The sequence below is a fragment of the Dermochelys coriacea genome, chromosome 24 (genome assembly GCF_009764565.3).
Source record: "Dermochelys coriacea isolate rDerCor1 chromosome 24, rDerCor1.pri.v4, whole genome shotgun sequence".
Taxonomy (NCBI): domain Eukaryota; kingdom Metazoa; phylum Chordata; order Testudines; family Dermochelyidae; genus Dermochelys; species Dermochelys coriacea.
This window is the reverse complement of record NC_050091.1, coordinates 9295007-9321370: the sequence shown is the minus strand read 5'-3', so window position 1 is coordinate 9321370 and position 26364 is coordinate 9295007. Positions and strand designations below refer to the sequence as shown.

The 26364-nt window shown below is 53.2% G+C and overlaps 1 protein-coding gene and 1 long non-coding RNA gene across 17 annotated transcripts; both read right to left on the bottom strand.

Annotated features, from left to right (window-relative positions):
• Positions 1-1381: 1381 nt before the first annotated feature.
• On the bottom strand, positions 1382-25241 carry USF1 (upstream transcription factor 1). 16 transcript variants are annotated; one of them, XM_043502381.1, is made up of 11 exons: positions 25218-25241; positions 12896-12984; positions 12004-12053; positions 11207-11325; positions 9602-9703; positions 8067-8265; positions 7196-7283; positions 6765-6823; positions 5134-5228; positions 2995-3123; positions 1382-2534 (listed from the first exon to the last, which is right to left on the bottom strand). In XM_043502381.1, the coding sequence occupies exons 2-11, from the start codon at positions 12901-12903 to the stop codon at positions 2445-2447; spliced, it is 939 nt and encodes a 312-aa protein (XP_043358316.1). In that variant the 5' UTR covers positions 12904-12984; positions 25218-25241; the 3' UTR covers positions 1382-2444. The 16 variants fall into 16 exon arrangements, with proteins under 16 accessions (XP_043358316.1, XP_038239138.1, XP_043358317.1 ...); XM_038383210.2 differs by lacking the exon at positions 25218-25241 and adding an exon at positions 25090-25214; XM_043502382.1 differs by lacking the exon at positions 25218-25241 and adding an exon at positions 25090-25214 and having other exon boundaries at positions 8073-8265.
• On the bottom strand, positions 3508-5127 carry LOC122457443. Its single transcript, XR_006276960.1, has 2 exons — positions 4556-5127; positions 3508-4481 (listed from the first exon to the last, which is right to left on the bottom strand). It is a non-coding gene; the product is annotated as an uncharacterized LOC122457443 (long non-coding RNA).
• Positions 25242-26364: the final 1123 nt, after the last annotated feature.

Here is a 26364-nt window from a genome sequence, read left to right as displayed (position 1 = left end):
CACAGTTCAGCCCCCCAGTTTGCCAAGCAGCACCCCCTACTGCTGAGGGGTCCTGTGGACAGGCTTGAATGCCCCAAGGCCTGACGGGCTAGGGAAGGGGTCGAGCTGTTTGGGTTCGGAGCATCCCCTGCCTCGGGCTCGCAGTTATTCATGGGTAAAGGCTGGAGATGCTCAGGTGATTCAGGGCTGAACTAAGCCCCTTAGAGGGGACAGATTCTGCCAGGGCCAGGGTCAGCGCCACCTGGAAACCTGCCCCTTTGAGGGGGCTCAAGTTGGGCCCCTTACATCACAGGTCATTTCTGACCTGATCTTACCCTGAGCACCCCCACTTCCAGTGCAGCCCCCATGCCTGGGCCCTAGGCAGGGGGCAGGAAGCATGAAACCACAGAGGAAGGAAAAGAGAGACATCTGCCCATGGGGCAAGGGAGAGAACAGATGCAGCTGGGGAAAGGGCAGGGGATCCCCAACATGCAGGGGGGTTGAGGGTCTGAAGGATGTTTTTTATTCCCCCCCCACCCACACAGGGATGAGCCAGGACTGGCTCACTGGCTACTGTTGCATCCTTGGCTGCTGCCTGGCTCCCATGCAGGGGCTGGGGAGATCTGTCCCCACTAAGAGCCCGAGTTTACCCCTAGTTAAAGGGCCCAGCCCACTTCTCGTACCCGAAGTCAGCAACACACAGAGCCTGCCTAGAGCCAGCACGGCAACTACACCCCCGTTGGGGTTGGGTGGCAGAGACAGGCGCCTCACCGTGCGCTGACGCCATCACTCCCCCCGCCCCGCCCACTCCCCCGGCGGGTCAGGCGCGGGTAAGGTCCCATCTAACCATAAACCAGAACTGGGCATTAACCCCACTGCAGGACAGCGCATGGCCCCCAAGGCAGATTCAACAAGCAACTCTGAGCCCACTCCTCCCCCTCAGAAAGTCACACCTCCAGAACCCCAGTGTAAATGGGCCACTCTGCGCCTTCCCCTTGGACACTCAGGGGGTCAACTCCAGCCCAGCCCAGCCCCCTGGTGTTTTTCATTCTAGCCCCCGCAACCCAAATGTCACCCTCCAAAAGAGGGGCTCTTCCCCCTCCCCTCGCACTGCATAGCTCATATCCAGCACCCCCTCTTCAGGAGTTATGGGACATCCTCTTGTGAGCCTTTAGGTGGCAGGAGGGAATCAGGTCCTATAGGGGGACCCTCGTGGGGAAAGTTCTGGGGCCTGTGCACTGCAGATTAGTGATCGCAGTGACCCTTCTGCCCCCCCTCTCCTCTACAGGTGAGCTAGCCCTGTGTTTCAGTAGTCCAGCCCTGGGTGCTGGAAGGGGTAGCAACAGGGTTCCCTGCCCCCTCTCCCACTCACCCCTTCCAGAGAAATAAAAGCAGCATCACATGGAAAAACAAATCACTATTTTTATTTATTCTGCTTTTTAAATTCAGAGAATTAAAAAAAGTCAGAGGCCAGCAGAGCCAGGCAGTGCCAGCCATGGAAGGAGGGTGGAGGGGCAGGGCAGAGCCATCTGCCTCCCCCACAGCGAAAGGGTCAGTGGCTTGGCTGACAGTGCCCGCAGGGAAGGCCAGCTGGAGACAGGCTACCACGCTCCAGGCAGGAGGGCCCAGGCACGCCAGGGGAAGAGCAGCGTTTCCCCAGTGCTGGTAGCTGCCCTGCATGGCACATGCTCAGACAGGCCAGGCTGGGGGTGGTGAGGGGGCCAGGGAGCAGCAGACGGATGCGGGCGGGGCTCCGGGAGAAGTGGCCATCTCCCTGTAGGAGCAGGTGGGGGAGCTGAGCTGGGCTGGGGAGAGGAAAGGGGTGAAATTGGACAAAGAGCATATGTCAGTGCCAGCTCCAGCGGTGACGAGGACGTGACAGCACACGGGAGAGGGGATGCGCGGGGCTGATGGGTGGACGTGCTACTGTGCAAGCCTGAGATTGTGTGCACATGCGCGGGAGAGCTACCAAGGGGAGAGTAGCAGGGGGCGAACACAAGCATGCGTGGCATCGTGACTGGGCGCAAGCCCTGCCTGGCTGCCCACAAGCAGGGGCCACGCCGAGAGCAGAACACCAGTTCGTTCCACTACAGCAATGAAAATACTTTTAAAGAGACAGCGTCAGCTTCTTTATTCAAACCAGCTCCGCCGGGGAGGGAGGCAGCAGGCCGAGTCTCTGGCCCAGGCTGGGTGGGAGCTCTAGGGGGAGGCAGGGCAGGCCGAGGCCCTGGGCCAGGCTCAGGGGGAGCTCTGAGGGGAGGCACGAGCGCTGGTTTCAGCCCCAGGACGCTGGCGCTGCTGCTTTCGGGTCTGTACGGCAAGAGTGAGGCGCTGCAGGTCAGGAGCATCAGCAGGCGAGAGCTGCCTCCTGCGGGCAGTCGCGCCTGGGGGGGTCCCTCCTCGCCTTGTGCCTTGGCAGACCCCGAGGCCTGGGGTTCAGCCGCCTCCCCCACGCCCCTCGCCAGTCAGTGGGTGTCGTTCTTGATGATGATCTCCACCCCGTGCTGACGCAGCTGCGCCCGCAGGATCAGGTTCTTGTTCTTGAGATCTTCCACCTGGAAGGGGAGAGGACGTCAGGCTGGGGCCCAGCCCTGGGGTGGGCGCTGCCTCCTCAGACAGGGCTGGAAGTGCCTTCCCCGACCCATCCCCTACAGCTGTCCCGGGCGCACGGGGTACAGGAACAGTGCTGGGCTGGCTAGCCTGGCACAGCCTCTTCCTCTGCTGTCCTGGGTCTCAGGCCGAACATACCCTGCCGCTGGGCAGTCTGAGCTGCAGGTGGAGTCCAGTCCCTGTGGCCCGTTCAAGTCCTTGGAGCTGCCAGGCAAGGAGGCCAACGACCAGCAGATTCAACAGGATCAGGGCAAAGTCACCTGACCCTTGGCCATGACACACCAGGCCGGTGGCCGCTGCTCCCCACCCCCCTCCAGCTGGGCTGGATTGGATCTGTGGCTGAAAGAGGATGGCTGCCCACAGCACCGGCGGGGCAGCGAGTGACCAGCAGTGCCCCGTGCTCACCTGCTGCCGCAGGACGTCATTGTCCATCTGCAGCTGGTCGAGGCCCTGCAGCTCCTCGGAAAGGCGGTGGTTGCTCTGCCGCAGCTCCTGGATGTAGTCACAGGCTTTGGAGAGGATCCCTCCCTTACTCTGCAGAACAGAGAGACAGCTGGGAAGGGATGTGGGCCAGAGCAGCAGGACACCGCCAACGGGGCTGGCCTCGGCCCCTGCTAAGCTGGGGTTTCCTTACCCCTTTAACCAGTGCAACCCTGTGTGGACGCTCCCATTCTCCCCTTGCAGCTTTGCTTAATCCAATCAGCAAGGGGTTTAAACTAAACTGAAATAAGCATTTACACTGGAGCATGCACCGGTTCAGCTAAAGCGGCGCAATCTGTTTGCGCGTGGCCTCAGAAAGCTCCTCGCTGCATCTGCCCCTTGCCAGCCCCACTGGCCAGGAGCCCAGCTCTCAGTGACAATCACCTCACGCAGGGATTTGCTTCGGCCCAAACTCGGGAGCAGACGGGAGGGTTTCCACACAATTCACCCTTTGGAGGAGGCTTCTCCACAAGTTCTAAGCACGCAGGAAGGGGGCTGCACTCAAGCAGGACCATGGCCATGCTAGGCTGTGGGCTGGCAGGGGACGGGGCTGCACAGAAACGTTTGCCTCCCAGCTAAAGTTACGTTGTAAATTGTTTTCATCACAGCAACGCAGCCCCATGTGGATGCAATGAATACGATTTACCCCGAACCCCGAGTGAACTAGTGCTGCTAGGAATCAAGTGACACTAAACGGACATGAGCCAGGCTGGACTGAATCCAGAGTGTCCAGGCAGGGATCTGCACCTGTTGAAGTCAATTAGCTTCCCAGCCCTTAGTTAATCTGCTACAGCGGGTGCGTAGGCCAGGCTGGATTCATTGATCCCGATTCCCTGCCACCTGGTCCCTTGTGCAGTCATTTACAACAGCGCAAAGTGAGTGTTGCACACAAGGGGCAAGGGCCTGTCCCTATGGGGGAGGCACTGAGGGCAGAGCTACACACCAGTCTTTGGCGCACTTCGTGAGCACAAAGGAGCACCTTGAGCACACAAACCACCACCTGGGAATGGGGAGTGGTGGAGGTGGGACGACGCTGTGGGAGGGGCATGAAACGGTCTTGCTAGGTAGCCCTGAGTCCAGCACTGCGGGTGGGGGAGGGGAGTTACTTCCATACACTAGGACCCAGAATCCTTCTCCCTCCATCACTCCAGAGCCACCTGGGGCTTAGAGCAATTCTCCTTGCTCTTCAGCTGGGCATCTCTCCCCCGCTCGCCCTTTCCACCCCGCCACATGCTCGGCATGAACATCGCCCTCTGCAAAGCGCTGCCCAGCCGCCAGCGAACACCACTGGGCATGGACCTTCCTGCCCTTGTGCAGGGAGAGCGAGGCAGAGACGTTGCATTTCCTTGCCGACTTCAGGGACAAAAGTCAGTTGCTGCTTCTTACCCTCTTGCTAATGCCACACAGCCAGCCTGGCGAAGGGCGAGGGAGCGGGAGGAGTTGGAGGGGGAGGTGACCCCTTCCTGTCAGCCCAGCAGGGGCCAACCTGGCCATGGGGGAGGGAGCTGGAAGGGCAATCCCCTCCCTATCAGCCCAGCAGAGGCAGCCTGGTGAAGGGGAAGGGAGTTGGAGGGGTTTCTGCTGACAGCAGTGAAACAGTGACTGTGACCTTCACAGTCAATATCATTAGGGTTCAGTGTTAACATCCCATAAGGATGAACAGGGCAGTTGACGGCCCTGGCACCAGCAGTTCCCTCTAAGAAAAGTTTCTTTGCAAGCTTGAGGACTAGAGATTTCAGGGATGTTTTTCAATGAATCAGGCTCCAGAGCACAGTTCTGCGCCATCAGCACAGAAATCTGGAGGTACATGAGCATCCGCATAACATCTGAGAGCACTGGGGCTTGTCAGTCTGAGGCAGATTTCAGCCAATGACCTACCGGTAAAAGGCCTCTTCACAGCATCCCCCAACCACCTGCTCAGGTCAGGGAAGCTATTGGAAGCACCTGGTTCTAAAGAGAGGGGCTGAATTCAACACTGGCATAGGGAAATGCAGGCAATGTAGTTTGGCCCCCTTATGCCAGCCCCTGGACTGTGACCAGTTCTTCTGGGGGGGGCTCCCTTACCTGCCCTGACTTGGTGTTCTCCATGGAGCAGTCTGGGATGATCTTGGAGAGCTGCACAATCCAGTTGTTGATCTTGTCCCTGCGTCGGCGCTCCACTGGGGTGGGGAAAGAGGGGATGGAATTTCAGGAAGGTTCCCGGCCTCTGGAACTGCAGATAGCTACCCTAATCCAAGCCCAGGTTTCCCTAGAGAGAGCTGTGCCCTGAGGGCTGAACACAGCCCTCCTTGACAGATATCTCTACACCCACCCTTGCCATGGCTGGAGGTGGGATCCTGGGAGGAGAGAGAAAATGGAAATGGGAGTACGGGGGAGAAGAGGGTCTGGTGGGGGTTGGATTGCAGAGGGGAAGGGTGGAGAAGATAGGATGGGGGCTGGAGATGGGACCCCAGGCTCGTTGGGGTGACACTGCTCATTAGGCTCATTGGGATAAAGAGCCCAGTGAGTGGGGCAGGAACTCTTTCCTTTGCTGGGATGTTTCCATGTCTGGTGCAATGGGAACAAAGCCCCCTGCTTGGAGAGCAGGCACAGCTGCTTTGTGGTGCTGGGAGAACACTGTCATTGAAAACCCGGAGCTGAGGTTAAGCTTAAGGACCCAACCCTTTGACAAACGCGCAACGCACAGGCCAGGCACCCAAATCACCTTAACTCTGCTCCTGATGCCCTAAGGCTGGGGGACGAACCTGAGGCACTTCATCTGTCTAGAAGAGTGGTTCTCAACCTATTTACCATGTGTTATGTGGGCCGCACCCAATACTACCTGCGTGGCCCTGAGGATGTCACGTGGGCCGCAGCTGTGTGCTGATGGGCCACAAGTGGCCTATGGGCCGCACGTTGAGAACCACCTGTCTAGAACATGCTGCACCACGTCCCTGAACGCAGACGCTGGAGTCCTTTACCTGGGATCGCAAGCGCTGCCCTTCGTACAGCCTTACGCTGTGTGCGGAGAGCCGAGGGAGAGGCTGATGAAACCTGAAGGGCCCCAGCCCCCGCTCCTCACTAGAACGCCCTGCGCTGCCAGTTACACTGGGAGCTGGGCACATACACTTACAAGCCCCCAGCGCCCACCTCGGGGCAGGAAGGCACTGCCTTCGGAAGGGAAGCCGGCACGACAGCAGAGAGCCTTCTTTATTGCTGTAGTACCCACAAGGGCAGCGGCTCATCCAGACGTCCTCTGAAAGGCCGTACGCTGAAAGATGCTAGGGATGGGACGAGGACAGAAGCGTGGCCACATGTAAGATGCCCACAGCTGTAGCCTGAGCATCTTCAAACCCTTGCTCCCAAAGTACCATCTTACAGGGAGCCTGCAGAGGTGGAGAACATACAGGGTTTTCAGGGTCAGTCCTAGGTCGGAGGGGAACTACGAAGGGATGGCTGGAGGCAGAGTTAAGGCCTGTTTGGGTGCCCTACCTGTGCACTTCCAGATTTCCTGGGCTGATAACTACAGCGCTCCCACTGATAGGTGCTTTCCATCTTAACAGAGCTTTTCCATCTGGGTGGGAACAGATAAAGAGTTAACCAAGGGAAACCGCTCCTTACATCTACTTCTAAAGGCAAGGTTCCCCTCAGATCTAAAGCTGCCGTCAATGGAGGATGCCCCAAACCTTCCCACGCCCCAGGGCCCCTTTCCCTACCTTCATTGTGTTGTGCTCGGCGTTTCTCATCCCGGGTCGTCCGAGGAGCTTCGGACTTCCTGAAAAGCAAGCAACCCCACCAGACAGTGTAACGCAGACACTCAGCACTGAACAACAAGCCCCATGTCACATCTCAAAGCGCTTTACTCAGGGCAGAGGCAACATCAGCCCTGTTTTACAGAGTGGGAAACTGAGCCAGGGAGTGGTGTAATGATACACAGACAGTAAGTCAGCAGGACAACCAGGAACAGAACTAGAAAATCCCGATTCCCAGCCCCGTGGATCAGCCCACAGCTGCTCCCCATAGCTGTGGATCAGAACAAAAAGACTCCCACTCTCCCCACAAATGGGAGCCATAAGAAAGAAGGCTACTAGGGAAGGGGGAGGAAAGCAGGTTTAGAAGCCACGCATGGGGCTGGACAAACACTCACGGAGAGTAAGGGTGATTCCTGGGTGCAATAGATCTCTGAGCTCCGCCCTGCAGAACTTCCTGGGGTGACATCATCACGAAGAACTGCCCTGAACAATTGGAAACACAAGAGATGGGATCACAAGGGGAACGTTCCCACAAGACAAGAGAAAAATCCACATGCATGGGGCGAGGGAGCGCCGCTGACCCATCTCTGTGGTGACCACACTAGCTTCATGCGCTGCCAGCATATCTGGACACAGGAGGGAAACGCTCTGCAGCAAACAGGGCTTGAACCTCTGGGTTTAGGGGACGCTCAATTTGTGGCCTGGTTTTGGGAAGTACCAAGCAGCCACAGCTCCCAGAAGTCAGTGGGAGCCAGCAATCCTCAGTACCTCTGAGGCTACAGATTTGTAAGGGGCAGGATTTAGGTCTAGGAATAACAGGGGACGAACGGAGCCAAATCAAATCAGCGTTGAGGTGTCTTCTCTGAATTTAAACAGCCCCATTGCTGGGAACAGCTTTGGGGAGAAGCAGACAGTGAAACCGAGAAGAAGCAAAAGGCAAACTGACCAGTTTAGAATCAACATCCCAGAACAAAGCAAGCGAAGCCCTACTGGGGCAGAGTGACCCCGCTCTGGTGTTCTCTGTGCTGGTGTTAAGGGGAGGAGGTCCCAGCTCTCCAAGGCAGCCCCCAGGCTGAGCAGCCCTGCAAGTTGGGGAGTCAAAGTTCACGCCACGCCAAGGAAGCCCATCGACGTGGTAAGGGCAAAAGGCCGCACCGCCAGCATCAAGAACCCCACAGCTAACCCACGCTGGAGCAGGCTGCACAAGTCACAGTAGACAGGCCCCGAGAACGCAGGCTGGGTGTCCCAGCCCCGAAGTCATCCAACCTGTACCAGTGGGGGTGGCCTGTCCCAGGAGAGCCTCTGAGTTCTGGGTGGTCACCACCGCGGTGGCTGTGGTCCCCGCACCAGCGGAGGTGCTGGTGTCTGCCACGGCTGTCGTGGGGAAGTACGTGTAGTGGGTTTCCGTGGCTGTAGCTTCTGTCTCAACAGCATCTTCGCTGGTAAACGCGCCCTGGATAACAGCCTGCAGCAGAGAGGGGCAAAGGAGAGCGAGATCTAGAGCAAAGGTTCCCAAACTGTAGGGAGTCGGTCCCCGGGAGGCATGACGGGGTTATCAGGTAGGCGCAGGACCCAATGGGATCCATACTACAGGGCTGGTGTAAGGAGGGGGCTCTGTCTGGCCGGGTAAGCAGGCTTGGCTCTGTGTGGCCGATCTGAGCTCTCCAGACAGGCTCCCTGCCCGTCTCACTGCCACAGCCCCCAACAGGCAGTTCCCTTCCTCTGCTGGGGAGGCCGGTGGGGACTCTGAGTGGGGAGCAGAAGTCTGCACCCCAGGAGTACTGACCCCCAAGCCATACACAACCTCCTCCCGACCCCAGCCCTTCAGCACAGCCCCAGGTACAGAGCCCTGCGTGCTGCCCCTGCCGACAGAGCCCCCCCATCCCTCCTTCACTGTGGCCCCAGAGCACAGAGCCCCATGCACTGCCCCTGCTGACAGATCCTCTCCCCTGCCAGTCCCAGGGCTTCCTGCGCCCCCCACTCCTCACACTGGATGCAAACAGGGTCGTGATGAAGGACTGGGGTCTGGAGGGGAGCAGTTCCCGCTGTGTGCAGCCGTCAACTTCTCCTCCTGAGAGCACAACCCTTCCTCTTCCCCTGCGTAGTGGGGGAGCAAGATGGGCAGGAAGCTGGGTCCTGGCAGCTGAGACCCCCCTGACCACTGCAAGGAGTGGGCAGCTGTGAGGGCGGCGCACATGGGACATGAATTTCCAAAAAGGGAAATTCAGAAACAAACCATTGGGAACCTCTGATGTAGAGCGACCCCTCCTCCAGAACCTGTTTCGCACAGCTCAGTGGAGGGACACCCCTGCGGACTGTAGTCATCTATACGCTCACAGAAGGGATAGGGCTGGGGCAGGGCCAGGGCTGGTGTCCTGGCCCCCAAGGGCTCCTCCTGCCCTGGAGGGATTCCTGCTGGAAGGAAGAGTTTGGGCTACATGGCCCAATCGGTGCAACAAAGAGTTGGGCTGAGAGCCACAAACGGGATTCTGACCACTCCCTGGGAGAATGACTTGGGGTAACACTGACCTGGGCCAGACTGGAGCTGGGAGCTGAGTGGTGAAAGGCTCCATGTCCCATGCCCTGCCCCCCAAACCACCCCAGCCCCCAACACTGGTTAGCCATCTGCTACCAGGGTCTCTGGCCTGAACAGAGGAGTTATCAAGGCCTGGGATAGACGTGATGAGCCCCGAGTGAGCTGCAGTACAGGCCTCGGTGCATTGGCACCTCCCCAGCCTGCCAGGCACCTGCAACTCTACCTCCTCCTGTCGCCACAGCGGCTCCTTCCCAGTGCCACTCACCTGGGTCATGGACTGTGCTGCAGGATAGCCGCTGATGGCACCGGTGCCCTCCGTCTGCCCATCCAGCTGCCCCTCAGCCACCTGTATCACCCTATACATCACCTAGGGGAGAAAGCCAAGAGGCTGTTTGCGGCCTGGGTCTCGTTGTCCGGGATGGAGAAAAGGCAGCCCTAGGACCTCCCCCATCTCCCCTCTGCCCTGCAGCGACACGGACAAGAGAGCAGGACAAAGGGAAAGCCCTGATTACCACACATGCGGGCACACTGGCCAGAACGTGCCCGCGCCCCGATCACCCTGGCTTCGCTATGAACACGCAAGCAGCCACCTACTGCTGAACCCGTCCGCTGGCCTCACAAGCCCTCCTGCCCCGGGTCCCTTTGTAAGGCAATGGGAACGGAGAGCAAGGATGGCAGGCTGGGGCCAACAGCCAAAGCCCCAGAGCCCTGCAGCGGCATTACAGCACTTAACCAGAATACACCCCCTGCCCATAGGGATGGTCCCTACTCAATCCCACTGCTGCCCAGCCCAAGTCCCTGCCAATACACTCCATGCCCAGTGCCAAGCCGGCCATCAGTCTATCCCGGTGCTCGATCCAGCAACTCCAGTGCCATGCGAGGCTGTTCACAGCCCAATGTTGCAGGTGGTGGTAGAAACCTAGATGCCACTAAGCCAGCATGGGCAGCTGTCCCCATCCTCAGCTTGGGACGGGGTTTGTTTCTATGCCTGGCCACGACCAGTTGGTGGCTGCCTTGTTTGCACAATCATTAACCAGGTCACCCCGGTCCCATAGTAGGTGCCTGTAGACTGCAGCCAGACTCCCTAGTGACCTCAGGCAGGGCCTCAGACTTCCTTACAGTGCCAACCAGGTCTGGCCAGGGAGACGGTCTCATGCACACCTGCCCTCCCATTCATGGCCATGCAGAGCCCCTCCCTGATTCTAACACCTGGGGCAATGCACAACATGGCAGGGTGTATCATGCTCTTTTATCTGCCTTTCATGCAGAGGTGGGGAGCGCTCACAGCTCTTGACAACGTCCAGAGGAACGGCAGAGGCTCAGCACAGAGCATCAGGCCAGGGACATTTAGCTTTTCTGGAACTCTGCATTGTAGCCCTCACTGCTCCTCTCTTTCCCCTGCCCATGCGTCTATTGCCTGGTCCCCTCTTCCCACCCCCTAATTGCACTGGTGGTTACCCAGGCACCTTGGACATCCCAGAATCAAGAGGCACAATTCCCCCCACTTGGTGCACTGTCCCTCCTAGAGGTGCAGCAATCTGGCCCAGAGCAGATGCAAACGAGAGGCCTAGCCTGGCCTAGCTAGACTGGAGACTAGGTTCTTGTGCACTTGGGTTTGCTCACAGAGCTGCAAGCTTTCCATGCTGGCTGGCATATACCAGCATACGGCCAAGGAGTAAACATGAGGATCACAGGGTCTGTATTTCATTTCTTCATCCTGCACCCGCCCCAGCAGGGCATTTCCAGGTCTAGGAAGAGTCACCCCCACCCAGCCTGAGCATGTCTCCCCCCAGGAGATAAAGGAGGGGGAGCTATTCGCAAGAAGGCGGCTGGAGACAGCTGCTGCTGCAGGGAGACCGTGCAGGCGTACCTGAGTCCCGCCATTCTCTGTGCGAAAGACATACTTGATGTTGGGGTCAGAGAAAGTGGCCGCCGACTGGATGCTGGCAATGGCAACGCTGGTGGGGTCTTCGCCTGTCGCCACTGCACCTTCAGGAAAGAAAACAGAGGTGCACATGCCAGGGAAGAAATCATCAGGCAGCAGCCATGGAAGGTTCCCCACCCCCAATGCCCTGTCCTCGCCAGACAGTTCCCAGCTTCTATGACAGGTCCGGATTTGCTGAGGCCAACAGCTTAGTAAAATGCAAGCAGGACCAGCCATTTCTCTGGAGATCAAGAGTGAGCAGCATTTATGCTAACAACAGTTCTGGAAGGATATTAAACCTCATGCTTCAGGGCTTAAGCCAGTCTCTATTAGAGACCTAATGTGGGGGGCAGATTATCCCACCTCTGCTATAGCCAGGTTCTTACATCTGAAGCAGCTGGTACTGGTCTCTGTCACAGACCAGGCGGGCACTCCTAGGGGACCGATGTGTTCCAGTTGTGATAGCAATTCCACCAGGATCTGCAACCTCCCCTCCCCAACCATCTGAAATCACTTCACCCAGCCCGCCAGAGAGTCGTCAGATGGCAGTGAGATCCCGGCACCTCCAACCTCAGCTGCACTGGAAACGGTGACACAGCATCACCAGTTCCCTGGGAACCCCACCCTGGGCCCCGGCAGTGAGAACAACAGTGCCGAATCGTGGCATTTTCCTGGGCAGAGCTTTGGCTGCAGAATGCCATGGGGAAAATCTCCCAAGGCGGGGGATGGAGGTCGCCCCTCACCTTCCTGGATCTGCACAGTGCCCTCTTCAGTCTCAGCCGCTTTCTGCTGTCTGCAAAGGGAACAAGCCACCAGTGAGGACAGAACACAACAAGTAGCACAACAAGGCTTCCATGGTGGCAGCTGGTGACATGGGGTCAGTAACACAGGTGCTCTGAAAAGCGGAGCCCCAAGTGGAACATGGTTAGCCGGAGGGGGAATCGACTTGGGGAAGAAGTCAATGACCATCTTTTCTGTTCCACACCTGGGTCGGCTACAGTGAAAGTTACTTCTTTTTACTGCTTGTGTTTTTACATCAAAAATTCAGATCTCGTCTGCCCGGAAGACTTTCTTGGGTATGTCTACACTGCAATCAGGAGGCGTGACTGCAGCATGCATAGGCATAACCACGCTAGCACCGGAGCTGCGCGGCTAGCGGCTACGCTGTTGTCCGTAGCCAGTTTGCTGGATCCAAGCTACTTCAGGTATGTCTACACATGCTGTCCCGATTGCAATGCAGACATACCCTCACAGAGAGCTCATCAACTGAGTCAAAAGACAGGTTTCAGAGTAGCAGCCGTGTTAGTCTGTATTTGCAAAAAGAAAAGGAGTACTTGTGGCACCTTAGAGACTAACAAATTTATTAGAGCATAAGCTTTCGTGAGCTACAGCTCACTTGAGCTGTAGCTCACGAAAGCTTATGCTCTAATAAATTTGTTAGTCTCTAAGATGCCACAAGTACTCCTTTTCTTTTTGAGTCAAAAGAGTGAAAGTTGAGCCACTGAGAGGGGAAGGGATCTGGAGACCACCTGTTCACAGCTCTGTAGTTGTTATTGCTTATTTCAGGTCCGTGGCAGAGTAATATCTGGATAAAGACATCTTGGTTAAAGACACATCTGTCTCTCCGGTACTTACCCCTTCATCTCTTTGCTCTGTTATGCATCAGAAGAGCAGGTCTTGGAGTCTCCCCGTGCCTCTCACTTCACAGCCTCGTTTTCCAAACCCTGGGGGAAGGAGGAACACAGATTCTCAAAGGCAGGGGCCTCACAGTGAGGACTGACAGAACTCCCTCTCTACCCCACACTCCTCCTCCAGCCAAGAGCCTCTAACTGCCTGGCAATCTCTCCTCTTGGGTGCCCCACACAGAACTGCTCGCCTTTCCTTTTTAGCCTTCTCGCTGCCTCCTCTGAGTGGAGATTTCGAACAATCCTTCGACCTCTCAGCCTCACAAGCTGGCACCATTTTAGACTCTTATCTCCTTCTCCCCGGGTTTGTCTACACTGCAAAGTAGTCAACAAAACTTTTGTCTTTCAGGGGTACTTAAAAAAGCCCCCTCGTGAAGGACAAAAGACGCAAGTGGCAGTGTCAACGGGACTTTGTCAGCAGGAGCACTCTCCTGCCGACACAGCTAATGCCTCTCGAGGGGCTGGAAGTATTCTGTCAGCAAAAGTTCTGATAAAGAGCGTTTACACATGCTGACTTTTAGCAACAAGGCTGTGTTGACACAGCCTCGTTGCCAAAAGCTGCGTGGTGTAGACAAGCCTCCCACCCATATCCAGCTTCTTACTACACCCAGTCACTTCTCCCTTGACACTCCCGCAGTCTCTCCCAGCCTGGCTTAGAGTAACCTTCTCCTCTCCTTCGCCAGCCCAGTATCTTGGCTTTGCTTAGAAAGACATCCAGTCTTGACTTTCAGATGATGGAAAACCCATCACATCCCCAGGACGTTGTTCCAAAGGTTAATTCCCCTCACTGGTAAAAACATGCACCTTTTTTCTAGTCTGAATGGGTCTAGCTTCAACTTCCAGCCATTGGCACCTGGTTCTGCCTTTGCCTGCTAGATCCAAGAGCTCTCTACTCTCAGATCTCTTCTCCCTGCATAGTTATATATAGACCAGTGGTTCCCAAACATTTTCATGCCACAACCCTCTTTGGGATCACCTCTGGCAATGCAATCTCCAGGCTGGGCTCAGGGGTTGATAGCGAGCCTACCAGGGGTGGCCCCAGAAGTTTCTCTCATAATACACTGATGTGGGAGGCAGGAAGAAGGCCAAGTCTTAACCCCAAGAGGGGGAGACCCTAAGGGGGGTTGGGTGCTGGAGTGACTAGCTGAGCTGAAAGAGGCATTAGGGATGTTTGGGAGTGTAGGAAAAAGGACTTGTTGGGGTCAGGGAGAAGGCAGTAGTTGCCTGTATTGGCCAGGCTCGGAGAGAGGCACTGATACCAGGTGCAGGTGGCGCTGAGGTGGACAGAGGGTGCATACTCACACCGCAGGCGGCTGCTCGGCCTGTCCCAGTACCAGAGGTGCCTGCCTGGCCCAGACAGTGCCAGGTACCAGTAGCTGCTGGGGGAGAAGGCACAGGGGATCTATGCATTGTCCCTATCACATGGTGCTGATTCTCCTGGCCTGGCCCTCTACTCCTGCCCCGGCCCTCTACTCCTGCCCCATGCAGGAACACTGGGATGGGTTCCCCCTGCCAGTGGATCTCACCAAAATGACCGCTGAGCCTCCCCAAGGGTATTGGTGCCTCTCCCAAGCCCGGCTGACAAAATGGTATCCACCACGCGTGATGTGTGTACGGATGTGGGCACCACACAATGCCATGAAGCTCTGCCACACCCACCCTTCCGTAGATTTTCAGCGTCTCACCACCACCCCTTGGTATCCTTTGGGTCACAATCCACAGTTTGGGAACCCCTGAGAGACTAATCAAGTAGCCACTCAACCCTCTCTTTGATAATCTGAACAGATGGAGCTGCTTAACTCTCACTGTAAAGCAGGTTTGCCAGGCCTTGGATCATTCTTGTAACTCATTTCCGACCCCCCATCAATTTTCAACCTCCAGGTCTGGTGTCCACTCTTTAAAAAGAACCCACTATTCCTGAAATAGTCTCAATAATGCCACAGACAAAGTTACCACCACCTGCCCAATCTTTCCCAACATTCCCCTGCTTATACAACCAAGGGGCACATTAGCACTCTTTGCCACAGCATCATGCTGGAAGCTCATTTTCCTTGGTTTCCACCAGGGTCCATAGGCCCTTTTCAGCGCCTCTGCTTTCCAGAATACATCCCCCCAAATGTAGGTAAGCGTGACCTGTGTTCTTTGTTCCTAGATGTAGTACCTTCCATTGGGCTGTGTTAAAATACATGATCTTTGCACTCAGTTTACCGAGCAATCCACATGGCTCTGTGTACGTGACATGTCATTGATTGCCACTCCATCAACGTGTATGCCATCTGCAAACTTGATCAGCGATGATTTTATATTTCCTTCTAGAGTGCTGACAAAAATAAGAAGCTGTGCTGGGCTAAGACCCAATCCTGCAGGGTGCCACTAGGAACCAGCCTCATCTGATAATTCCCCATTAACAAGTACATTTTGAGATCTATCGGTTACAAGCTTTCACCCCCTTTACCACGCGCTACTTTTATCTTGTAAGGAGCTCAGTACCAAATGATGTATGTGTCCAGTGCTCCATGGTAAAACCATCTTCTCTTCCTGCCTTCTCGAATCCCCTTGAATGGCTTTTACTGTGTCAGCCTTCTCCTCCAGTTGGTGGCCCTCCACCCTCTCACCCTTCTCCTCCAGTTGGTGGCCCTGCATCCTCTCATCCTCCACACACCTCCACTCATTTCCTCTGCTCTGCCTCCTTCTCCTCCTCTTGGTTTTGCACCTTCTGTGCTGCCCCTTTGCTTAGGGCAGCTTTCCCTCTGCCATGACTCCTTCCTGCTCACATTATCTCAGACCCAAAGTGTTCTTCCTGCCAGAGACAGGACCATGTTGTGTGCTCTGAACAGCACCACAGACAATTAGAGCTATCTAGTAATAAGGTTCCTGTTACACCCGAAGGAGACACCTTTGGGGGCCTAGATCATTAGCAGTAACCCCATCACCTGTCTTACTTCTATCTTATCCCCATCACTCACAGTTCAGCCAAGGATCTTCAAGTGCCTTATAGACAAAAGTCTCCCGGCACCGCACAAAAGAAGCAGTTCCACTCTCTGCTACAGCTCCCTTCTGTTTTCACACCTGCCACCAGCCCCACAAGCAATCCAGGATCCTCCTCCTTGTTTTTAACACCTTCTGTGGACTTGCTCCATCTCACTTCCTGGACCATGTCTCTCCGCTGCCACTCCACTGCTGATCTGACTCAGGCCACCTCTGCCACCAGGAGCGAGAGTGCCTTCCCCTCTGCAGCACCTGTCTCTCTCCACCTCACTGACTCCTCAGCTTATTTCAAATCTCAGCTGAAACCATCTCAGCAGAGGCTTCCAAAGCTGCCTCAGGGATTTGGATGGCCCTTAGTCCCCACCAAAATTAACAGCACAACTTTGTCCCCTCTATGCCCCCCCCCCCCCCCCCCGGTATCTTTTTGTGAGACTATAATTATTCAGCAGAACCTGCTTCCACTGCACTCAGGGTAGAGGCCCTCTGGGGGATCAGGCACCCGAATAAAAGCCCCCGTTTGTTTCAGCACATACTGATTCTGGGATAGCCAAATCTCAGCTTGAAGGGAACTGAAGTAACACCATAAGGAGATCTCACTGCATCTAGCTGTGAGAAAGCCCTTGGAATACAGATAAATACACCTCGCCTCCCCACAGCCTTCACCTCGCCATGCTAACACATGCAGAAGCTACAAACTGCCTTGGCTTCATTAGGAAGCTACCACAAATTAGGAACACACCTCATTTCCAAGTGAAGACATGCCCCAAATGCCCTGCTCTGAGCACCAGAGAATACTGCCTCCTTTTACAGTCTGCTCTCAACTCTGCAGGCTCCCCGTCTCCACAGAGAAACTGGAGCAGTAACTCAAGCGTCCCCTCTGCTCCTCATCCACCCGGCTCCCTGGCGCGTCTCTTTAGAGCTCTGTTTCTCCTCTCCTCCGATTCAAGTGTTTTAGTTGGCAGCTGCCTGGGCCGCTGTTTATTTTAGGCTTCTTGCTTCCATGTTGCATAACAGGGATCACCCTTGCTCAGTGTACTCTGCACATGAATCATTCATTAACATGCCACTAACCAGGGAAATGATTGATTTTACCCTCCAGCTGGCCGACTCTGGAGTCTCACAGTTTGTTGTAAGGGCTGTTGGGTTCCCAGCCCCAGTCTTGGAGAGAGGATTTTAATATGGGGCGGGGGGGAAGAAAACCAGCTTTTGGACAGTGCTGGGGAAGGGAGAAGAACTGACTCTCTACATGCCGAACCCCTCTGGTTTAGCAGTAGGAAGGTGACAGCATGGAAGGCAGTTGTTCCAGCTTCCTCTCCAAGGCCCTGGAAGAAGCAGCTCTAGTTGATTAAAGAGGGGCCATCTCCATGACCCCATTCATTGCTTGGCCCTTCAGCAGAGATAGCCAACAGGGGGACAATAACATCAAATGGGGAAACGACTGCGACGAGGACATGAATCCCACTAGAAAACAGGCTGAAACTCAGCATCCCCGTCAGCAGAGGCGCAAGGTTGACTGGTATCTAGAGCACCAGCCTAGGACGTGGGAGAACTGGGTTTAAGTCCCTGCTCTGCCACAGACTTGCTGTGACACCTTAGGAAAATCATTTAACTGATCTGTGCCTCCGTTTCCCACTGATACAACAAGGATAATAGCACTGCCCTGCCTCACTGGGGGATTGTGAGGATAAATTGTGAAATGCCCAGATACTAGAGTATTGGGGGCCAGATATGTCCCTTAGACAAAAGATGTGTCACACAGTCATGAGATGGAAAGAACTCAAGAGGGTAAAGATTGATTTAGCTTAAGTTGGCAAGGGGTTGATGCAAGCTAAAAATCAATCAAATCAAATTGAGAGCGTCCCCCCAGAGTTCTGTACCAGTTCATCAATTCAAAACCAAGTACTAAGTGAAACCACGACGCTTTGTGTTTAATCCCTATCGTTGTGAGGTCAGAGTTTATCCCAACACCCTGAGCCAGCTTAGTGTCTTGAAGACAAGGATCAATTTGGCCCCTTATGTTACTGTTGCCCCTACCGCAAGCAGCAAATGCCGGTTCCAGGGTTGTAACAGAAACCAGACAAAGAAATGTCCCTAAATCTCTCAAATAAGATCACTACAATGGGGAATGCTTACCCCAGCATGCAGATGCTCACTCTGGGCTTACACTGTTCAACTGTCAGGGGACAGGGACAGGCTATATTTTTTCACCAAACTGAGGTACTGTAAAAAAAACTGTGAAGGATTTGGAGCTGCCCTGTGATAATTGATGAATACTGTATGTTGGTCCGGTTATTGGGGTGTTTACATGACTTTGGGCTGGTCTACACGGGGAACTTACATCGGCATAGCTACGTCTCTCAGGAGTGTGAAAAATCCACGGACCCTGATAGATGTAGGCCTGGTCTACACTACCTGGTTAGGTCGACGTAAGCTGCCTTGCGTCATTCTAGCTATGGAAGTGCCTTCACTTCAATTTGGCTTCTGCCGATGTAAATGCCTCTCTATGCTGATTTAGTAACACTACATCCCCAAGCAGCGTAGAGTCACGGTGGATGTGTCAACACAGTGTCAGTGTAGACATTGGATTGCTTCCAATCGACTGGTACTAGCTTTCAGGAGCCATTTCACAATGCCCTACACTGACAGTATAATCAATACAAGCGCGCTCAGTTAGGACACACACTGCTGACACAAGAAGCGAAGTGTGCACACACACAAGCGATCTAAAAACAGCGGTGGCTCGATGCTGATGTAAATTAGGTGGACAAAATTTTGTAGTGTAGACATATCTGTACTATGATGACCTAACCACTGGTGTATAGTCCACTAGGTTGATGGAAGAATTCTTTTGTTGACCTAGCTACCGCCTCTTGGAGAGGTGGATTAACTAGAGCGATGTGATGAGAGAATGCCTCTTGTCATTGTTATGAGCACTGAAGTGCTGCAGCTGTGTCACCGTAGCGTTTTAAATGTAGACATAGCCTTTCTTGCTGGCCTTAAAGAAAAAACACCAAATATCCAGAGACGTGATCAAGAGATGGCAACGTTAGGAGGTCAGAGTAGATGACCTAGTGGTTCCTTATGACCTTAAATGACGTGAAATGTTTCCAGGAAACATTTATAATAATCCCCTGAAAACATTTCATCCCACAACATCAATATGCCCCTGGAATGCTGGCAAGCCAAACCTTGAAAATGCAGTTAACTAGAATCAGAAATTAAACTACAAGCAAAAGTTTCAGAGTAGCAGCCGTGTTAGTCTGTATTCGCAAAAAGAAAAGGAGTACTTGTGGCACCTTAGAGACTAACAAATTTATTAGAGCATAAGCTTTCGATGAAGTGAGCTGTAGCTCACGAAAGCTTATGCTCTAATAAATTTGTTAGTCTCTAAGGTGCCACAAGTACTACTTTTCTTTCTACAAGCAAAAGGGAATGGAAAGGCAATACTGCATTTTAAAAATTCCACTTTAATAATCTAAGGTGTCATCAGTGAGAAGTTTGCAGATAGAGGCAAAAGGCAGGATCCCTTTAAGGAAGGGATCTAACAAAACCATTGGCTTGTCCTATTTCTACGTTTTCTCTCTGGTGATATTTTGGAATGATCTTCCACAGCTGGAAGAAGGAAGTATGAGCAAGCGAACTAAAGTATCTGACCAGTGAGTTGGCTAAAGAAAAAAATTTCTTAACAGGAAATAAATGACCATTAAAGTGAAAAGCTGGAGCATATTTTGTAAATTGACATTTTACTGAAGAAGAGGACGCTCCTGTAGTGTTAAGCCTTATTTCTCTAATGCTATCGTGACTATTTAAGGGATAGACCCAGAAAAGAGACTGATGTGGCACTTTGTTTTAACTCTCAAAGATCCCTGATGAAAGGAGCCTCCTGGATCTCTAGCTACAAGACATCCATGCTGTATATGGATTCCTTCCGAACACGGATTCCTTCCAGCTCTTACACCCATAAGACAGACAAGGCTTGAAAAAGGTACCAGTCATCTAGTAGTCCGAGAAAACCTACTAGCCCAGAGGCCAACATAAGAGAGGGGATGGCACTGGCAAGATCCACAGGTGATACCTGTGGAAGGGTCCAGCACTTCTACCTACCACAGGCAATATATAGGCCTGGGGGTGGGGCTGAACTCCGTGTTAGGCGTTATAGGCCCAGCTTTCGTTCAGAGAACGTTCCCAGCTCTCTCAGACACTGGAAAAGATTGAAAACCTGACCAAAGCATAAGTGATGCCTGCCTGAGTCCGCAGACTCCTTGGAATAAGAGCCAAGAGGGGTGAACTGTCCCATTCATCTTAAATGCAAAACCTTTGACATCACAGAGAAAGACAGAGCCCCATGTGAAGTGTGCCTAGGGTCCCAGACTGGGCAACAGACAAAGTCAGGACCCAAGAGTTCTAGTGCCAGCTCTGCTATTCACTGGCTGTGTGACCTTGGGACAGTTATTACATAAGAACAGCTACACTGAGTCAGACCAAAGGTCCACCTACCCCAGTACCCTGTCTTCCAACAGTGACCAATGCCAGGTGCCTCAGAGGGAATGAGCAGAACAGGTAATCATCAAGTGAGCCATCCCGTCACCCATTCCCAGCTTCTGGCAAACAGAGGCTGCTAGGAACACCTGGCTAATTGCCACTGATGGACCTATTCTCTAGGAACGTATCTAGTTCTTTTTATAACCCTGTTATAGTCTTGACCTTCACAATATCCTCTGGCCTCAGTTTTCCCATCTGTAAAATGGGGATGATTGCACTCACAGCTGTAAAGCCCCTTGGGATTTATGAATGAAAAGCTTGGTATAAATTAAATGCTACGTGTGCTGGCATTGCTACCAACTTTGTGTGCCACCTCCAGCTAGGACCAGAACGTGTGATATATTTGCAGTCCTGCTTTCCAGGAGAAACAGAAGGAAGGCGCTCTCTTCTCTCCTCCTCCTGACCCCAAGATTCATGACTATGTGGGGTAGCAGGAGGAGAAGGTAGCTCTAGCCCTACCCCAGTCACTGCAAGAGGATGGAGGTCTCTACTACAGTACCCCTTACCCAGCATCTTTTCGGAGTCCCCCTTTCCTGTACGCCAGCTCTAGTGCTACTTCTGCTCATAACTTTTCCAAGCGGCAGATGTGATAACACATCTTGTCTGCGGCTACCACAGGGCTTGGCCAACTGTGTGAAGAGCGACCAGTCTCATTAATTTCGCTCCAATACTGCTTGGGCAAGATACAAGCTGCGACATGGACAAGCTGCTAACCCAGGCCAACACGACTGCCGAGGGTTTCCTCTGCAGCCAGGACCAAAATCATTCAATAAATTAAACATAACAAAATCATGAGCTCAAGAATTCTACAGAAGTCAATGTCTTTAGCTTCTCTCACCACCCTGCTCTCCAGGGAAAGCTGCTAACTCACCACCAGCAAGCAGATTGTGCCAAGCCCCAGACACAGATTTTGAAATACCCACTGTATCATTATTAATTATTCTTTGTATTATTGTAGCACCACATTTTAATATGCCAAGGTGTTATGAGTAGGAAGTTTGCTGTTAGAGGTTAATAAATGGTTTGGTAACTAGACACTATAATTGAAGGAAGAGACCAATCTATCAAACAATTGATAGCTCCTCAAATAAAGACTGCAGAAGATCCAACTCTCACAACCATATTCGATCTGCAGCCTAACAGGAGTGAAAACTCATTGTTACCAAGCCAGTGTACACGGCTCAGAGATGCAGAGTGGTAGAGAAAGAGTGTGATCTTCTTTGGATTCACTTTTCCATCTTCCCTTCCCCATCTCCCTCTCCCCACCACAAAAAAATCCCCCAACATTTAAAAAATAATCTTTACCTTCCAAGGGTATTTTGTTATTTACATTTTTTTAAACAAAGCTGAAGTTACAGAGTCAACTTCAAGGATCACACAGAAACGTGAGTTTGTCACCAAAACCATTTCAGAAGTGAAAACAAAATCTTAAACTTAAACTTCTGACCCCTCACCTTCTGTTTCCTTCAATCATCTCTCCCCACTTGGACACGGGATGACAGCTTCACTTTCACATTCTGGATAGCGCAAGGCTTGGGGTTCAAACAGGACAGGGGAACATCTATTTACGTTTGAACAAATGTTTGCACTAGAACTTTTTTCAAAACACTTGAAGGCATTTCTATTGGGCACAGGCTTTTTTTTTTTTTTTTTAAGTTATGGGCCAAGTTTAACATAGCAGCTGATTTTGTTTCAACAGCAACAACTTAAATGCATGCAGATGCTAATCTTACCACAATATCTATACAAAAAGAAAAGGAGTACTTGTAGCACCTTAGAGACTAAAATTTATTTGAGCATAAGCTTTCGTGAGCTACAGCTCACTCACGAAAGCTTATGCTCAAATAAATTTGTTGGTCTCTAAGGTGCCACAAGTCCTCCTTTTCTTTTTGCGAATACAGACTAACATGACTGCTACTCTGAAACCTGTCAATATCTATGCACTAACAGTAGAAAGTTCCTCTGCAGAAGTCTGTGAATACTCTTGCTAAATAAAAACAACACAGCCAGTTGGGCACTCACTTTTGTGCACCTTGCGCGCGTGTGCACACACACGACCGATTTATTTTTAATGTATCAACAAGCAGCGCATGATTAGTTTAATAAATTAGGTCCTGATACTGCAAAGAGGCCCCTTACACCCAGGAGGAGCTGCAATGCCCACTGTAAGAGTCCACCCACTCAGGGCAGATTGCAGGATCAGGGCTTAGATATTTGGAAGACTTTCCACTGGTGCTAGTACAAGGATATTTTAAAAGAGCCTCTTGTTGTTCAGGGAAAGCCCATAGAGAGATTTGTTTGTAAAGCTCTCAAGTTTAGGAGTGTGCTTAGAAGGGTTAAGTATTATTCATCTCTCCCTTCTCCAGTCTAGAGCTACTGCTAAAATAATCACTAGCAATCTGCTGCTGTCAACACCTACCCCCACTTCACTGGATTCTCTCACCTGAGTCAAGTTCCACATCCTCACATTTAACAGGAGTGTGACGCTGGCTACATCTCTGCTCTTCCCCTGCCTCTGCATTTTCTCTCACCTGCTCCCTTTGTCACCTTCTCCCACTCCTGGCTTCACGTATTTTCCATACCATTCCCTGTGTTCAGACCAGTTATACATGCAAAGCACCTCACCTCTCCGCTTTCAAACCCAATTCCTGTGCAAAGCCTTCCAGTGCTGGTATCTTCACCACAACAACACTGCACAACATGGCCTAAAACTGTCAACTTGTGCATTATATTGGCCTAAGACCTGATCTACTAACAAAATTGCAATAAAGATATTTTTTAAAAAACTGATTTAGTTAAACAGGAGCAAAACTCCACACAGACATTTTACATTTGTTTTAAACCTGGTTTATGCTGCTTTAGCTTGTGTCAGTAAGTTTATATGCACAAACTACATAGATATATTGGTTTAACGCTGGTTAAAAGCATTACATGAGGGATTTACATCAGTTTAGCTTAAATCATTTTTGAAGTGAAGATTGATTAAACCAGTGCAACTTCTGCAAAAGATTATAAGGCCTTGTTTACACACAGAACCCACATCAGTTTAGAGGCCAATTTCAGTTAAACCAGTGTAAATCCTTTTGTGGACACTTCTATCACTTTAAAACTGGCTGCATGGTTTAGCTTACATCTGGCTGTTTCCTAAGGAAAGCTAAACCAATATAAACCAGGTTTAAATCACTTTAAGAGCACCTACACAGGGTTTTGCATCAAATTTAAATCACAACTTTAGTTAAACCAGTGTTACTTTGTGTTTAGAGCCGCTGTAAGCTCTTTGTCTGTTTTGTGTTTGCAGCAAACTAAACATTAGAACAGAAAAGTAAACTGTATGGGAGGCCCACATAAAAGGGAAAAATAAATGAAGCACAATCATAACAGATCGCCCCTGTGCAAACCTGGATGTCATGGCTGCAAGAGAGTGCAAGCAGCACCCTGTGTATTCCCTGCAGGCACACACACCATCTCACCACAAAGACTCGGCACAGAAACGCAAACAGTTCTATTCCCCCAGCGGGGGTGGTGTTGAACGATATGAGATAACAACAAAAGCCTTTATTATTGTGCATGGAGGAAACAGGCAGCTAAGCAGCTCCTGATAAGATGTGGCTGATGAATGACTGAGGATTACAGAGAAAGGAGGGTTCAGGTTCATCAGGTTAGTGTTAACAGGGGCACTCAGAGGAGGGGATGGACCAATCACACCTGGCAGGGGAGGAGAGAAGAGGTTTGCTGTCTGACATGCACCAACCAGACTCCCCAATAAAAGCTTCCCTCCAACACACGTAGGAATTTAGCCAGGGGACAGAGACCAGGGAGGAGGAAAGGAGGACTTGTGGCACCTTAGAGACTAACAAATTTATTAGAGCATAAGCTTTCGTGGGCTACAGCTCACTTCATCGAGGAGGCGGCCAGGCCAGGAGCACTAAGGCAACAAGCTCTGTCTATTGCTGGCGATGATACGCTGGTTGTACTGGTACCTCCCCTGCTTCTCGCATTCAGATGTTCGGTCCTAGTCTATGCAGGGTCTTACACCCTGCTCATCACCGCGGCATCTGTTGTTGCGATGCCCAGAGCTCTCCAGAGCAGGGAATGGGCTTGCAGAGCACCTAGCACTGAGGGGGCAGGGGACCACCCCCATAGTACCAGAAGGGAACTGAGGGGGCCGTCAGGGGGGGCTACAGCACACTTGGGGCAAAGGGGGCAACATGCCCCCAGCCAGGTGACAGGGGGCTGCAGGAGGAAGGAGGGACTGCACCCCTCAGCCCCAAGAGGTCCCCAACCCGCCCCAGTCCCGGGTGCAGCCAGCACCCCCCCGAGACCCTAAGATGGGAGGGAGTAAAGCCAGGCCACCCCCTCCCCCAACCTAAGGCCACCCCCGGCCCGGCCTGTACCCCCCACCCTAGGGCCACCCCCAGTCTGGGCATTTCCCAGCCAGCCGCCCCCGGCCCATTCCGAGCTGCGCCAGCGGAGCCCCGCTCCCCACGGGCCCATTACCTGTTTTTCCCCTTTATCCCTCTTGCTCTCTCACCCCCTTTTCTCTCCATGGAGCTTTGCACATGCGCACTCGCCCAACGCCCCCTCCCCCTCCATCGCCGCGGCTGCCGCCATTACCGTGCGGGGCGGAAACAGGGCGGTAACCCGGCCCCGCCCCTCGCTGAGCCGCCGCTCGCCGCCATCTTAGTAAGGGGCGCTCTGCGCCGCTCATTTCCCCCACCCGCCGCCATCTTAGTGCCGGGCACCTTGCGTCAGGGCTCCCGAGCGGACGCCATCTTAGTATGTGGCGTTGTCTTCCGTTGCTTCCGGCGGGCGCCATCTTAGTTCAGTGCGCTCTCCAAGCCAACTTCCGGCGGGGGCTCGCTTAATGCCCCCCGACTTCCGGTGGCGGGGAATGCCTGGGGCCAAGAGGCGTCTGGCAGGCGCCATTTTGGTTGAGGGCAGAACACAGTGCCGGTCATCTTTGCTAGGGGCAAAGGGCATTCCGGCCCCCAGGCTGCCCCTTGGCTCTCGTGGGCCCCTGGGAGTGGGGTGAGGTTACTGCCCCCATATAAATGCCATAGATCGGTGGGGGCTTGGGGCTGTTTTACTCTCCTCTTATATAGAGTTGGGAGGGTTTAACCCTCCCCCTATTAGGGTTTTACTCCTCTTTAGATTTGGGGGGTTAACCCTTCACCCCCCATTAGGGTTCCCCCTGCACTCGGTAGTGAGTTTTTTTTTAAACCTTCTCCCCCGTATTAGGGATTTTACCCCCTAGGGGGTTTTTTAAGCCTCCTCCCCCATTTTACGTGGCTTCTCCATTTCTGGAGATTTGCACCCACGGCAGCCCGTTCTGTGCTCCTCTGCCAATCCCGTTGGGGGGGAACCCCCCGGGTACTACATCATGCACCCAGGAGCGTTTTCTGCCTCGTGTCCTGCCATCAGCTTTCCCTTCCCGTGCCCGTAGGCAGGTGGCAGGCGTCGCGCACCCAGCCTTTTAATAGGGTTGCCAGGTGCCTGGTTTCCGACCGGAACAGCCGCTCGAAAAGGGACCCTGGCGGCTCCGGTCAGCAGTGCTGACCGGGCTGTTAAAAGTCCGGTCGGTGGCGCAGCGGGGCTAAAGCAGGCTCCCTGCCTGTCGTGGCTCTGCGCGGCTCCAAGAAGCAGCAGCATGTCCCTCCTCCAGCTCCTAGGCGCAGGAGTAGCTCCGTGCGCTGCCCCCATCCCAAGCGCCAGCTCCGCAGCTCCCATTGGCCGGGAACTGCAGCCAATGGAGGCTGTGCGGGCGGCCCCTGTGGATGGGACAGCAGCACCCAGAGCTGCCTGGTTGCGCCTCCAAGTAGGAGCCGGAGTGGGGGTCGTGCTTCCAGGAGCTGCCTGAGATAAGCGCCGCCCGGAGCCCTTGCCTGAGTC

What these genes read in the sequence shown, in the direction of transcription:
- USF1 (XM_043502381.1), bottom strand. An exon ending in CAGCACAGTCCATGACCCAG is followed by an intron (nt 8,266 to 9,601) that starts GTGAGTGGCACT and finishes TCTCTGCTGCAG; the next exon opens with GCTGTTATCCAGGGCGCGTT. An exon ending in AGAACACCAAGTCAGGGCAG is followed by an intron (nt 3,124 to 5,133) that starts GTAAGGGAGCCC and finishes TCTGTTCTGCAG; the next exon opens with AGTAAGGGAGGGATCCTCTC.